This window comes from Scyliorhinus torazame, chromosome 13 (genome assembly GCF_047496885.1).
Source record: "Scyliorhinus torazame isolate Kashiwa2021f chromosome 13, sScyTor2.1, whole genome shotgun sequence".
Taxonomy (NCBI): Eukaryota; Metazoa; Chordata; class Chondrichthyes; order Carcharhiniformes; family Scyliorhinidae; genus Scyliorhinus; species Scyliorhinus torazame.
Window position 1 is genome coordinate 131,880,949 of NC_092719.1, and position 16,245 is coordinate 131,897,193.

Below are 16,245 nucleotides of genomic sequence, written 5' to 3' on the forward strand. Positions count from 1 at the left end.
GCATCATATTTTTTAAAAAGAGTGCCATGTTATTGGCTGACATGACTTACACTCGGGACCCCTTGGTACTTATCTCCGCCCAATTGATTCCACATCCTGGCACTGAGGGAAGATAATTTCTCACTACTGTACTGATCTCATCCTTCATCAACGAGGCCACCCCACCTCATTTTTCTTTCTGCCTATCCTTCCAAAGTATCAAATATCCCTGAATAATCAATTCCCAGCCCTGGTCACCTTGCAACTACGTCTCTATAATGGCTATCAGATCATGCCCATGTATTTCTACTTGTGCCATCAAATTATTTACCTTGTTAATGAATGTTGCATGTCTTTAATTTGTCTTTAAAAAATATATATTTTTCCTTGCTCTGTCGTCATTTGCTGCTACACTCTTATGTTCATGTGCTCTATCTCTTCCCGTCATACTCCAATTACCATTAGCCATGTCATGTTGGTACCCTACGCTATTAACCTGTCCATTCTCTTTAATTTTCTAAATTTCCCTTCACCGTAACTCTCCTCCCACCTCTACTATTTAGCTCAAGGTCCCAGCTCCAGCTCTAGTTATATTAATGACTTGGATGGAGGGATTGAGGCTACTGTCAAATTTGTTAACAATGCAATGGTGGGCAGGGAAAGCAAGTTATGAGCAGGACAGAAAGAGTCTGCAAAGACCTAAACTATTAAATAAGTGGGCAAAATTCATTAGAACGAGTATAATGTAGGAAATGTAAGGTTGACCACTTTGCTGATAAGAGGAGAAAAGCAGAATATTATTTAAATAGAGAGACAGAATGCTGCAATACAGAGGGATCTGGGTGTCTGTGTACATGAAACACAAAATGTTAATTTGCAGGTACATTATTCAATTTGCCTTCCTAATTACTTCTGACTTTAACTGCAAGGGGGATGGAGTACAAAAGTAGGAAAATTTTATTGCAATTGTACAAAGTGTTGCTGGGGCCACACCAAGTGTACTGTACACAGTTTTGGTCTCCTTATTTAAAAAGAGATATACTTGCATTGCAACAGTTCAGCGATGAAGATGTTGTCTTATGAGGAAAGGTCGAGCTGGTTGAGCCAAAAATCATGGAAGTTTACAAGAACGAGAAGTGATCTTATTGAAACATATAAGATTTTAAGGGAGCTTGACAGGGTAGATACTAAAAGGATGTTTTCCCTCATGAGGAAATCTAGAACTAGCGGACACAGTTTCAGAATAAGGGGTCACCCACTTGAGACAGAGATGAGGCATTTCTTCTCTTAGAGTCATTAATCGATGGGACTCTCTAACCTAGAGAGCTGTGGAGGATAAATCATCAAACATATTCAAGGCTGGGACAGGAAGACTTTTGAAGTACAGGGGATTTAAGGGTTATGGGGAACTGAAGGTAGAATTGAGGAAAAAATTAGAGCAGGCATAATCTTATTGAATGGCGGAGCAGGTTCAAGGGACCATATGGCCTACTTCTGCTCATATTTTTTATGTTCTTGTGTAACACATATATTTACACCCCTTTGCGGCTCAAATGTAACTTATAAGATTGTGTAACACAAACATTCAAAGAATGATTTACTTTTGAGATGCATATTGAAAAGGAAACATGCATATATTATTAGTCTGGTAGGTTAATATTTAAAGTACTGGTAGTGACTGATACCGATGCACTTAAGTGCTGACAAAGACTGAGCTCAGTGCATTTTGGCAGGTACGAGATCGCATCCTGTCTTTTGATGCTAAAAGACTCCATTCAATTAGGTTATGGTTGATTTGTATCTTAACTCCACCGAGCCACTTTTGTTGATTATCCATTCATACCCTCACCTAACAAAAATCCCAGTTTTGAAAGTTTCAATTGACAGAGCATTCATAGCTTTTTGGAGATAAAGTTCTAGATTTCTACCATCCTGTGTATGAAGCAGTGTATCCTGACATCAACTCTGTATGGCCTAGCTCTAATTTTACATCTCTTTGTTCTGGGCTCCCCACTAGAGCACATTGTTTCTATTTAACCGTTCAATTCCTTTAGTCATCTTAAACCAGGGGCTGGTTTAGCACAGGGCTAAATTGCTGGCTTTGAAAGCAGACCAAGGCACGCCAGCAGCATGGTTCAATTCCCGTACCAGCCTCCCCGAACAGGCGCCAGAATGTGGCGACTAGGGGCTTTTCACAGTAACTTCATTTGAAGCCTATTTGTGACAATAAGCGATTTTCATTTTCATTTTTTAAAAAAATACCTCAATAGATTAATATCCTTAATTCATTTACCCAACAGACTAAAACCATCAATCATGCAACCTGTCCTCCTAACTTAACTCTCGTTGTCCCAGTTCACTTTCCAGTTACGCAGTCGATTTCGGAGTTAACTCCCGCTGCTATTCCTTCACTCCAACCAATTCTCAGCATTTCCTGATTCCAATACAATTCCCAGTGGTGTTTCTTGACCCATATAATTTGAAATTGATGTTCCTGACCATGATCCAAAACGTCTTTTGTGTTCCCTATCCCTGATTCAACTCCCAGGTCTCAACCCAACTGATTGAAATTTCTCAAACAAGACAATTTGCAAGAGAAGGGGTATAGCTAGCTCAACTTTGGGGAGCAACAATTTGCATTCATATATCACTTTTGACACAGTAAAATCTCCCAAGGCATTTTACAAGAGATTTAGCAAACAAAGTTTGACACCAAACGCATAAGGATATATTAAGTCAGATAACCATCAGCTTGATCAAACAAGGAGGTAGTTATTAAGGGGTATCGTAAAGGAAGAAAGAGGTAGGGAGGTGGAGAGATTTAGGGAGCAAATTCCAGAGATTCAGAAGTCAGCAGTTATAAGTTTAACCACCAGTCGAGCAATGAAAACCCATGGCACATGGAAAGCCAGAGGTGGAGAACCACATATACCACAGAGAGGGAGGGGATGATTATGAAATGATTTAGAAACAAGGATGAGAATTTTTAAATTAACACATTGCTCAGCCAGATGCCAATGTAGGCCTACAAGTTAGCACAACTCCATGGGAGGTTGGATACTTAAATTAATGGAGTGTGGAAAATAGCAGGCTGGCCAGTATGGAAGAGACCCTTTGATCTAGACCCAACACTCACTGGCCCTAACCCAAATACCAGAAGCAACTTCAACCTAAATTAAGGACAAATGAGCAATAAATGTTGTGCCTATTAACACTTTCAAAAAGGTCTTGATAAGTAACTGGTTAGGAATGGGATTAATGATGAAGGTTATAAATTTAGACAGAAGATGTCAAATTCTATTTGTTTCCTGAGCTGCTGAGATCCCAAGGATGTGTAATGTAGAATGAAAAATTGGTATCCCAGGGCTTTACTCAATTTTCCTAGGGAGGAAGAGGGACTAAGACTTCTCAGAGTCTTTCGGATTAGAAAATCTTTCAGATTTAGTCAAAAACCTAAATGTTTTGACAAAGGTCATTACAGATGGAACACAGGAGGAAATAGACTTGATGGACTGACAGATCTTCTTCCCTTCTGTTCATTATTACCTATATGCTGGAGTGGCTGGGATTCTATGGTTGTACAGTAGGGCCTTGCCCTACTAATGCAAATACTATTCTGGCCAATGGACCAGATATTTCAGTCGTGGCAGAAGCATGCTTACCATCTGTACTCCCAAATTAATAAGACTTAGGAAGTGTTTCCAATATTGCCAATTATTCAGAAATATTTATTTTAGAAACGTATCGATTTTAGTTATTTAATTATTGGAAAACGTCATTTTATTTTGATACTGTTATGCCCCACAAGATCTCGGTGAGCAGGAGATAACAGGTATAGGTTCACCTTAATATTGCATGTATTGCAATATGGGGTCAAGTACAGCGAAGGATCAAGGAAATCTTTTCTACCTTTGAGAACTTCGGCATGGTCTTCTGCACACTTTGCTCAATATTTTCACTTTTGCCGAACTCTTTGCCCTAACAGAAGCTTGAAGGCCAACACAGCGTCATCAACCTCGGTCTCCACCAGGCATGGATTTATAGCCTTAAGCTCGCTAATAGTGATGTTGGTTTGTATATTGGCCCATACTCGAGTCAAATGTTATTTGAAAGTGGGGCAAGGAACTCTGTCTTATACTAAGGACATCCAATAGGTGGCATGTAATATATTGATAGACTTCTGAGAAACACAAGTTTTAGTGAGAAGCTGAAGGAAACTAGTATTAGTAAAGAAATGGTTTGGGGAAATTAATGGGACAGAAGGCGGACAAATCTCCAGGGCCTGATAATCTTCATCCCAGAGTACTTAAGGAAATGGTCTTAGAAATAGTTGATCCATTGGTGGCCATTTTCCAAAATTCTTTGGACTCTGGAATGGTTCCTACAAATTGGAGGGCAGTGAATGTAACGCTGCTATTCAAAAAGGGAGGTAGAGAGAAAACAGGGAACTATAGACCAGTGAGCCAAATGTTGGTAGTAGGGAAGTTGCTGGAGTCTATTATCAAGGATTTCACAGCACTGCATTTGGAAAGCAATGGTGTAAGCAGACAAGGTCAGCATGAATTTACAAAAGGAAAATCATGCTTTACAAATCTACTAGAATTCTTTTAAGATGTAACTAGTAGAGTTGACCAGGCAGAACCGATGGATGTGGTTTACTTAGATTTTCAGAAGGCTTTTGACAAGGTCAAAGCGCATGGGATTATGGGTAGTGTCTTGAGATGGATAGAAAGCTGGTTAGCAGACAGGCTGGAAAAAGTTGGAATAAATTGGTCTTTTCTGAGAAAAAGTGGGGTACGGCAGGGATCTGTGCTTGGACCCCAATTGTTCACATTATATATTAATGATTTTGACGAGGGAACAAAATGTATTATCTCCAAATTTGGTGGGTGGGAGGGCAAGCTGTGATGAGGATGCAGGGATGATTCAGCAGGATTTGGACAGGTTAAGTGAGTGGGCACATGCATGGTAGATGCAGTATAATGTTGATAAACGTGAGATTATCCGCTTTGGTGGCAAAAATAGGAAGGTAGATTATTATTTGCATGGGCGTAATTTGGGAGAGACCTTGGTGTCCTTGTGCATCAGTCGCTGAAAGTAAGTGCGCAGGTACAGCAGGCACTAAAGAAGGCAAATGGTATGTTGGCCTTCATGGTGAGATGATTTGAGTATAGGAATAGCAATGTTTTAGTGCCATTGTATAGGGCATTGGTGAGGCCATACCTGGAGTATTGTGTGCAGTTTTGGTGTCCTTGTCTGAGGAAGGATATTCTTGCTATGGAGGGAGTGCAGCGATGGTTTGCCAGGATGATTCCTAGGTTGGCAGGACTGTCATATTTTGAGACTAAGTCATATTTTTGAGACTAAGTCGATTAGGATTATATTCATTGGAGTTTAGAAGAGTGAGAAGCAATCTCATAGAAACATACACATTTCTAACAGGATTAGACAGGGTAGATTCAGAAAGATTGTCCTGGATGGTGGGGAAGTCCAGAACTAGGGGTCATAGTTTGAGGATAAGGGGTTTTAGAACTGAGGTGACGAGAAATTTCTTCACCCAGAGAGTGGTGAATCTGTGGAATTTGCTACCACTGAAAGTAGTTGAGGCCAAAACATTGTGCAACTTCAAGAAGGAATTAGATATAATTCTTGGGGCGAAAGGGATATGGGAGGAAGGCAGGATCAGGGTATTGAACTTGATGATCAGCCATGATCATAATGAATGGCGGAGCAGGCTTGAAGGGCCAAATGGTCTCCTCCAGCTTTTATTTTCTATGTTTTCCATTTCCCTTATCAGACTGATTTGACGGTCCAACATCAGGATGAATCTAGAAAGCAGCTAGTCTATCCTAATTCAAGATTCTTCAGACCCAAGGGTGCAGTCTAGTAACGTTAGCACAGTGAGGAAAGATATCCCAAATTGCCTATGAAGAGACTCTTCTGCATGGTGTGTTAAGATGATGCCACCTTTTCTGCTGCCCTAAATGGAAGATTCTGAACACCTTGATGCTAAAATTGGTCTTGGAGTGAACGTGAAGGAAGGTGAGCTTAGGTTAATTACAGCTTGGGACATAACAAATTACCTGATTATTAATGGTGGTTTACACATCCCACTGGCATTGTTGAAGCACGACATTGTGAGGCATTCTAATGTACTTATTCTCGTAAACAACAACTCCACACTTTCTGGAAATATCTTGTTGGAGAGCACTTTCAACAATCAATCTATCTTGATGTCTTTGTCGACTTGTTTTTGGGATGGATATTTCTGTTCAATTATCATCTTTACCCTTTTTTTAACTAAAGGGGATAGTCAAGCATAAACAGCGGAAGGAGAGCGCAGAATCCAGAACGTCCCATCCACCCACCTCACCAAGAGTCTGCGGATCTGGGATCGGACTTTTCAGCCACCGCAGAGTCCACCTTCCCGGAGTGGAAACAAAGTCATCCTCAACGCTGAGGGACTGCCCAGTAAGGGGGATGAAAATCTCTCCAGTGGTAGCGTTACAGTGTAATACTTTTTTGTTGTCAACCTGGGTCAAAAACCTGTAACTTCCTCTGTAACAGCACAATGGGTGTACTTACACCATATGCACTGCAGCAATTCAAGAAGATCACTAATACAGGTGAGAAATATACAGTATATGGCAGAACTCTTAAGAGTATTGTCAGACAGAGGGTGTACAGGTCCACAGGCCACTGAAAGTGGCAATGCAGGTGGAGAAGGTAGTCACAAAGGCATATGGCATGCTTGCCTTCATTGGCCGGGCCATTTAGTACAAAAATTGGCAAGTCATGCTGCAGCTGTATGGAATCTTATTTAGGCCACACTTGGAATATAGTGTTCAATTCTGGTTGCCACATTACCAGAAGGATGTGGAGGTTTTGGAGGGAGTACAGAAGAGGTTTACCAGCATGTTTTTTTCAATATAAATTTAGAGTACCCAATTTTCTTTTTCCCAAGGGGCAATTTACCATGGCCAATCCACCTAACCTGCACATCTTTGGGTTGTGGGGGTGAAACCCACGCAGACATGGGGAGGATGTGCAAACTCCACACGGACAGTAACCCAAGGCCAAGATTCGAACCCGTGTCCTCAGCGCCTTAGTTCCAGTGCTAACCACTGCGCCACATGCCGCCTAAGGTTTACCAGAATGTTGCCTGGTTTGGAGCACATTAACTATGATGAGAGGTTGGATAAACTCGGTTTGTTCTCACTGGAACGATGAAGGTTGAGGGGTGACCTGATAGAAGTCTACAAAATTATGAGGGGTATGGAGAGAGTGGATAGTCAGAAGCTTTTTCCCGGGGTGGAAGAGTCAATTACTAGGGCACATAGGTTTAAGGTGCGAGGGGCAAAGTTCAGAGGAGTTGTGAGAGGGAAGTCTTTTTTACACAGACGGTAGTGAGTGTCTGGAACTCGCTGCCGGAGGAGATGGTGGAAGCAGATATGATAGTGACGTTTAACGGGTGTCTTGCCAAACACATGATTAGCGTGGGAATAAAGGGATTATGGACCCCAGAAATGGAGAAGGCTTTAGATTAGACCGGCAGCATGGTTGGCACAGGCTTGGAGAGCTGAAGGGCCTGTTCCTGTGCTGTACTTTTCTATGTTCTTTTTTTGCTCACTATCACCTTTTCAAGAGCAATGCAGGTTGGGTAACAATTCTGGACAATGCTCACATCCCATGAAAAGATTTTTTAAAAATCCTGAACTACTAATCAATACTTTATCATGCTTTGGAATTGATACCATTAAAAAGCAATATTATCTTGGCGTAGTGTAAAGGACATGAAAAATGCATAATTCAGCTTTACATTCTGAGCATGTTGCCACAGCTGTCTCATGGCAAGCACATCCTTCAAAGCATGCTTACTGAATTTTCTCTTTATTTGCTGCCTATTATGTTTCCAGTCAAGTGGACTCAGATGCAATATTCACAAGTGACCTTTTTGTAATTAGGCTTCTTATGCTTTGTACATGCCTCTAGCCTTAATTCAACATTTTATGCAGTGAGTGGTTAGGATCTGGAATGCACTGCCTGAGAGTGGGATGGAGGACAGATTTGAGTGTGGCTTTCAAAAGAGAATTGAATAATTAGCTGAAGAGAAAAGGCTATGGGGATAAGGCAGTGGACTGAGACTAGCTGATCAGCTCTTACAGACAGCCAGCTTGGACACAATGGTTCAAATGGCCCCTTCTTGTGGTGCAACTATTCTATGATTCTATGTCTCTTGCTTGCTCTTGCTGCCTATGGGTGGAGTGGCTGATGATGGTGCAGTCATTAATGATGGAACTGTGATAAGAGGACGGTTGAAAAATTAAGTATTTGCACCTGGATGAGAAAACCATTCAGGGTCCTGGGCAACAGACAAGAAAGGAGCGAGAAGAGAACAAGGAAGGGATTTAATACAGCACAGCGTTACTGTAAAGCAAATGCTGATAACCGAGTTATTGAAACAATTGTTACTTTTATATGTGTAGAAGAGATGTATATTCATATGTATAATATTTTGCTTTAAGCTCCAGATAGCTCAGGAAAGTTAGATGTTATGAAAAGCACAAAGGCAACCTGACAGTCTATGTGCAATGAATACTGTCTTTCACCAGAGCAAACATCCAGAACAAGAACATCTATGTGACTGTCTCATCCTGGCACAGACAAAACAGTCGATCAAGTTAGTGCCTGCATTATAACTCAGTGAGATAATTATTGCTTAGAACCTCATGGGCTGGATTTTGCCATTAGTGGCAAAGCAACAGCAGTCACCTGTGACCTTGAAGAAAACTGCCCACAAAGATCTGGCCATCGCCGTGGTGTGTTTTCTACTTTCCCAATGGTGCCAATGGGATCTCTAGGCATCCAGCAGCAGTGATGTCCAGAAACAGGATAAGCAGCCAATCACATGCAAGTATTCTCATAGAGAGCAAATTGGGAAGTTAAAAGTAATGATTATCTTTCACTTTTAGTTTAGATTTTCAGATGGTGAATAGTGGACTAAATGATTATAATTGGATTAAGACAGAAGCTAAGGTAAATGTGGATTTTTAATCATGATGATAGAATGGGATATTCCAAAAATACAAAAGTAGTTTTCAAGGACAGCGAGTGTTTTGCAATAAATATGGAATTTGTACATTGCTTAAAAACCCACTTATCTCCCATTCAACAAGGTGTAACTTTTGAAAAGGATTTTACAAAGACTACCAATGTAAAAGTGGAAGCTTTTATTAATTCACTGATTGCTTCGTGATGGCATTCTGGAGGTTCTTCTAAGGGTCAATAGATCACTGACAACAACTTAGAAACATAGAAAAACATAGAACATAGAAAAAATACAGCACAGAACAGGCCCTTCGGCACACGGTGTTGTGCCGAACCTTTGTCCCAGATTAATCATAGATTATCATTGAATTTACAGTGCAGAAGGAGGCCATTCGGCTCATTGAGTCTGCACAGGCTCTTGGGAAGAGCATCCTACCCAAAGTCAACACCTCCACCCAACACTAAGGGCAATTTTGGACACGAAGGGCAATTTATCATGGCCAATCCACCTAACCTGCACATCTTTGGACTGTGGGAGGAAACCGGAGCACCCGGAGGAATCCCACGCAGACACGGGGAGGATGTGCAGACTCCGCACAGTGACCCAAGCCGGAATCGAACCTGGGACCCTGGAGCTGTGAAGCAATTGTGCTATCCACAATGCTACCGTGCTGCCCTTAAGAACAAATAAATCTACACTATATCATTTTACCGTAATCCATGTACCTATCCAATAGCTGCTTAAAGGTCCCTAATGTTTCCGACTCAACTACTTCCACAGGCAGTGCATTCCATGCCCCCACTACTCTCTGGGTAAAGAACCTACCTCTGACATCCCCCCTATATCTTCCACCATTCACCTTAAATTTATGTCCCCTTGTAATGGTTTGTTCCACCCGGGGAAAAAGTCTCTGACTGTCTACTCTATCTATTCCCCTGATCATCTTATAAACCTCTATCAAGTCGCCCCTCATCCTTCTCCGTTCTAATGAGAAAAGGTCTAGCACCCTCAACCTTTCCTCGTAAGACCTACTCTCCATTCCAGGCAACATCCTGGTAAATCTTCTTTGCACCTTTTCCAAAGCTTCCACATCCTTCCTAAAATGAGGCGACCAGAACTGTACACAGTACTCCAAATGTGGCCTTACCAAAGTTTTGTACAGCTGCATCATCACCTCACGGCTCTTAAATTCAATCCGTCTGTTAATGAACGCTAGCACACCATAGGCCTTCTTCACAGCTCTATCCACTTGAGTGGCAACTTTCAAAGATGTATGAACATAGACCCCAAGATCTCTCTGCTCCTCCACATTGCCAAGAACTCTACCGTTAACCCTGTATTCCGCATTCATATTTGTCCTTCCAAAATAGACAAGCTCACATTTTTCAGGGTTAAACTCCATCTTCCACTTCTCAGCCCAGCTCTGCATCCTATCTATGTCTCTTTGCAGCCGACAACAGCCCTCCTCACTATCCACAATTCCACCAATCTTCGTATCGTCTGCAAATTTACTGACCCACCCTTCAACTCCCTCATCCAAGTCATTAATGAAAATCACAAACAGCAGAGGACCCAGAACTGAAACCTGTGGTACGCCACTGGTAACTGGGATCCAGGCTGAATATTTGCCATCCAACACCACTCTCTGACTTCTATCGGTTAGCCAGTTCGTTATCCAACTGGCCAAATTTCCCACTATCCCATGCCTCCTTACTTTCTGCAGAAGCCTACCATGGGGAACCTTATCAAATGCCATACTAAAATCCATGTACACTACATCCACTGCTTTACCTTCATCCACATGCTTGGTCACCTCCTCAAAGAATTCAATAAGACTTGTAAGGCAAGACCTACCTATCACAAATCCGTGCTGACTATCCCTAATTAAGCAGTGTCTTTCCAGATGCTCAGAAATCCTATCCTTCAGTACCCTTTCCATGACTTTGCCTACCACCGAAGTAAGACTAACTGGCCTGTAATTCCCAGGGTTATCCCTCGTCCCTTTTTTGAACAGGGGCACGACATTCGCCACTCTCCAATCCCCTGGTACCACCCCTGTTGACATTGAGGACGAAAAGATCATTGCCAACGGCTCTGCAATTTCACCTCTTGCTTCCCATAGAATCCTTGGATATATCCCGTCAGGCCCGGGGAACTTGTCTATCCTAATGTTTTTCAAAATGCCCAACACATCTTCCTTCCTAACAAGTATTTCCTCGAGCTTACCAGTCTGTTTCACACTGTCCTCTCCAACAATATGGCCCCTCTCATTTGTAAATACAGAAGAAAAGTACTCGTTCAAGACCTCTCCTATCTCTTCAGACTCAATACACAATCTCCCACTACTGTCCTTGATCGGACCTACCCTCGCTCTAGTCATTCTCATATTTCTCACATATGTGCAAAAGGCCTTGGGGTTTTCCTTGATCCTACCCGCCAAAGATTGTTCATGCCCTGTCTTAGCTCTCCTAATCCCTTTCTTCAGTTCTCTCCTGGCTATCTTGTATCCCTCCAACGCCCTGTCTGAACCTTGTTTCCTCAGCCTTACATAAGTCTCCTTTTTCCTCTTAACAAGACAGTCAACCTCTCTTGTCAACCATGGTTCCCTTACTCGACCATCTCTTCCCTGCCTGACAGGGACATACATATCAAGGACACGTAGTACCTGTTCCTTGAACAAGTTCCACATTTCACTTGTGTCCTTCCCTGCCAGCCTATGTTCCCAACTTATGCACTTCAATTCTTGTCTGACAACATCGTATTTACCCTTCTCCCAATTACAAACCTTGCCCTGTTGCACGCACCTATCCCTCTCCATTACTAAAGTGAAAGTCACATAATTGTGGTCACTATCTCCAAAATGCTCCCCCACTAACAAATCTATCACTTGCCCTGGTTCATTACCAAGTACTAAATCCAATATTGCCCCTCCTCTGGTCGGACAATCTACATACTGTGTTAGAAAAGCTTCCTGGACACACTGCACAAACACCACCCCATCCAAACTATTTGATCTAAAGAGTTTCCACTCAATGTTTCGGAAGTTAAAGTCACCCATGACTACTACCCTGTGACTTCTGCACCTTTCCAAAATCTGTTTCCCAATCTGTTCCTCCACATCTCTCCTACTATTGGGGGGCCTATAGAAAACTCCTAACAAGGTGACTGCTCCTTTCCTATTTCTGACTTCAACCCATACTACCTCAGTAGGCTGATACTCCTCGAACTGCCTTTCTGCAGCTGTTATACTATCTCTAATTAACAATGCCACCCCCCACCTCTTTTACCACCCTCCCTAATCTTATTGAAACATCTATAACCAGGGATCTCCAACAACCATTTCTGCCCCTCTTCTAGCCAAGTTTCCGTGATGGCCACCACATCGTAGTCCCAAGTACCGATCCATGCCTTAAGTTCACCCACTTTATTCCTGATGCTTCTTGCGTTGAAGTATACACACTTCAACCCATCTCCGTGCCTGCAAGTACTCTCCTTTGTCAGTGTTCCCTTCCCCACTGCCTCATTACACGCTTTGGCATCCTGAATATCGGCTACCTTAGTTGCTGGACTACAAATCCGGTTCCCATTCCCCTGCCAAATTAGTTTAAAGCCTCACGAAGAGTACTAGAAAACCTCCCTCCCAGGATATTGGTGCCCCTCTGGTTCAGATGCAACCCATTCTGCTTATGCAGGTCCCACCTTCCCCAGAATGCACTCCAATTATCCAAATACCTGAAGCCCTCCCTCCTACACCATTCCTGCAGCCACGTGTTCAGCTGCACTCTCTCCCTATTCCTCGCCTCGCTATCACGTGGCACCGGCAACAAACCAGAGATGACAACTCTGTCTGTCCTGGCTTTTAACTTCCAGCCTAACTCCCTAAACTCGTTTATTACCTCCACACCCCTTTTCCTACCTACGTCGTTGGTACCAATGTGCACCACGACTTCTGGCTGCCCCCCCTCCCCCTTAAGGATCCTGCAGACACGACCCGAGACATTCCTGGCCCTGGCACCCGGGAGGCAACATACCTTCGTGGAGTCTCGCTCGCGACCACAGAATCTCCTATCTATTTCCCTAACCATTGAATCTCCTACAACTATTGCTTTTCTATTCTCCCCCCTTCCCTTCTGAGCCCCAGAGCCAGACTCAGTGCCAGAGACCTGGCCGCTAGGGCCTTCCCCCGGTAGGTCATCCCCCCCAACAGCATCCAAAACGGTATACTTGTTTTGAAGGGGAACGGCCACGAGGGATCCCTGCACTATCTGCCTTTTTTTTTTCCCTGACTGTAACCCAGCTATTCTTGTCCTGTACCTTGGGTGTGGTTACCTCCCTGTAACTCTTCTCTATCACCCCCTCTGCCTCCCGGATGATCCGAAGATCATCCAGCTTCAGCTCCAGTTCCCTAACATGGTCTTTGAGGAGCTGGAGTTGGGTGAACTTCCCGCAGGTATAGCCAGCGGGGACACCGGTGGTATCCCTCACGACCCACATCCTATAGGCGGAGCATGCAATTGGCCTAGCCTCCATCCCCTCTTACCTTACAGAATATAGCTGCCCTCTGGACCAACTGGATCTCCGCCCTCCGCCTCTGCTCCCAGTCAGCTGCACTCTCTGTAAACTCCTGGCTCTCTTCTCACTCTTTGCGGAAATGTAGGAAACAAAGTGAAAGGAGCACCTTACTCCCTCCTCACCTAACTTCTGAAATCCCATATTTTTCTGTGCATGTGTGAAGACTCCTGAAGTTTCTGTCAGTTTCAAAGGAGTAACGATGGTGAATAGTGTCAGTTTCACCATCATTATCACTCCAAAATCCAGACCTATGTTTTAGATCCATGTGTAGGACAGGCCCAAATCAGTTTCAATCATTAAATTCTAACCTCAATTGGACTGCCATATTTCACTTACAAAATGTAACTTTTTGGCAACTTGAAAACAATCACTATTAGTCAGCAATTAAATAAATACCAGCAGAGAAATGTAAGAAAAAAGTTGTATTCAGGAAATAGCTCCAATAAGGAAAATGAAAGGAATCAGAAGCTTCATTTCAGAGGGCTCAGATTGAATACTATACTGGGAGCTGACTAAAACTCATATTTTAGATTCTGAAAAAATTAACACTTCTAAAACATTTTGAAAATTTAGAATTGTTGGGTGGCGCAATGGTGAGCACTGCTGCCTCATTGCACTGAGGACCCAGGTATAACTCCGCCCCGGGCCATTGTCTGTGTGGAGTTTGCACATTCTCCCGTGGCTGTGTGTGTCTCACCCCATACCCAAAGATGTGTACGGTAGGTAGATTGGCCATGCTAAATTGTCCCTTAATTGGAAAAAAAAAAGAATTGGGTACTTTCAATTTATTTTTTGAAAAATTTGAAATTGTTTAAAATATTATATCCAATAGCCATTCAAACTGGAAGGACTCCGATTTGATGCCTGATTTGAATTGACTGATATTGGTTCAGGCAGCAATACCTAAGTACAATACTTAGGCGGTGTCCCTCAATCAGGGCGATGAAAGGGTCAATGGCAGAACGGTAGCACAAGTGGATAGCACTGTGGCTTCACTGCATCAGGGTCCCAGGTTCGATTCCACGCTGGGTCACTGTCTGTGTGGAGTCTGCACGTTCTCCCCTTGTCTGCGTGGGTTTCCTCCGGGTGCTCCGGTTTCCTCCCACAGTCCAAATATGTACAGGTTAGGTGGATTGGTCAAGCTAAATTGCCCTTAGTGACCAAACAGGTTAGGAGGGGTTATTGGGTTACAGGGATAGGGGGGAAGTGAGTGGTTAAGTGGGTGGGTGCAGACTCTATGGGCTGAATGGCCTCCTTCTGCACTGTATGTTCTATGAAAGACCAGCCATTATTCCTATTCCTGATCCCAGAGCTGTCGCCCTTGTCACACATAGCATTGGGATAGCCTGGCAACACTCAATGTCTGGGATGACAAATTATGAATGGTTACTTTGGTGAGTTACAGGAAACCTGTCAGCATCTGTGGAATAGTATTGAAGAAACTGGGATAAAAAGGCCAAAAAATAAAGTTATATTGTGTGACCCATCTGTGAAATACCTTGAATATTCATAATACTGATAATTAATTAGAACCATTAATAAAAATTACCATGGTGGTGGTCGGCCTTGCTTGTGGCTGTTGTGCCTGCGGCTGTTGTGCCTGCGGCTGTTGTGCCTGCGGCTGCGGCTGCGGCTGGGGCTTGGGCTGCCCTGCAGGCTGCTGCCGTGGTTGTTGTTGTTGCTGCTGTTGTTGTGGTTGTTGCTGCGGTGCCGGTTGCTGCTGCTGCTCCTGGGTCGGGCCTGGCTGTTGCTGCTGCTGTGGCCGAACCTGTTGCTGCTGCGGTTGGCATGCTTGTTGCTGTGGTTGAGGTTGTCGTGGTTGCTGCTGCTGCAGTGGTGGTGCTCGTTGCTGCACTTGCGAAGATGGTTGCCGTCCTTGCTGCGACGGTGACTGCCGTACTTGCTGCTGCGAATGAGTTTGCCGCGATGATTGCGGCTGATTGTGCTGTGACCGAATTTGCTGCTGTGGAGGCAGTGGTTCTGACTGTTTTCTAGCTGCCTGTTGTTGTTGTTGCTGCTGTTTCTGTGACCTTGGTGGCTCAGCGTCTGGGTGATGCCCAGATGATGATCGAGGCTGGGTCCACTCAGCAGAACCCAAATGAGGATCTCGTTGAGATCTCTGCTCTGTTGGTTGACTTCTTCTTTGTGAAGGCTGCTGAGAATATTGCCGAGATTCTTGGCGATGCTGTTCTTTTGGATGCTGCCTCGACGATTTGCGGGAAGTTTCCTCAACTGCATGGCGTGAGGAATGTCGGCCAGGCTCTCCATACTGGTACGCAGTCTGCTTCTGATGATCCTTTGAGGAGTATCGAGACTGTGCACGCTCTGCCGGTTGCCATGAATCATCTGGTGCCTCATCATAGTTGTGGCGTGAGTGATTTCGGTGGCTGCGTCTCTGCGATGAAGACTGTCCACCGTAATGTCTGGAACGCTCCCTTGGCTTTTCGAACCAGTCTGTCTCCTCTTGGCCCAAGTGATAGGCTTCAAAAACCAAAAACATATTACAGTCACTCTGTTCTCCTGCTGCATCTGTGGTACCAAGACTGTAGCCATGCAAAGGTTCAATGCAGGCAGCTTGCCACATGCAGGGAGCTCCAGAATAAATTACGTGACAAACAGAATAAACCCACAAAAACACAGTACTG

General features: G+C 43.7%; 1 protein-coding gene across 1 annotated transcript in view; it reads right to left on the bottom strand.

Annotated features, from left to right (window-relative positions):
• The window catches only part of bsnb (bassoon (presynaptic cytomatrix protein) b), a 766,513-nt gene that overhangs the window by 222,341 nt on the left and 527,927 nt on the right, over positions 1-16,245 (bottom strand). The window contains exon 7 of the mRNA XM_072472164.1: positions 15,150-16,081. Within this exon, the coding sequence (XP_072328265.1) occupies positions 15,150-16,081 (932 nt within the window). The remainder of the gene's footprint in view (positions 1-15,149; positions 16,082-16,245) is intronic.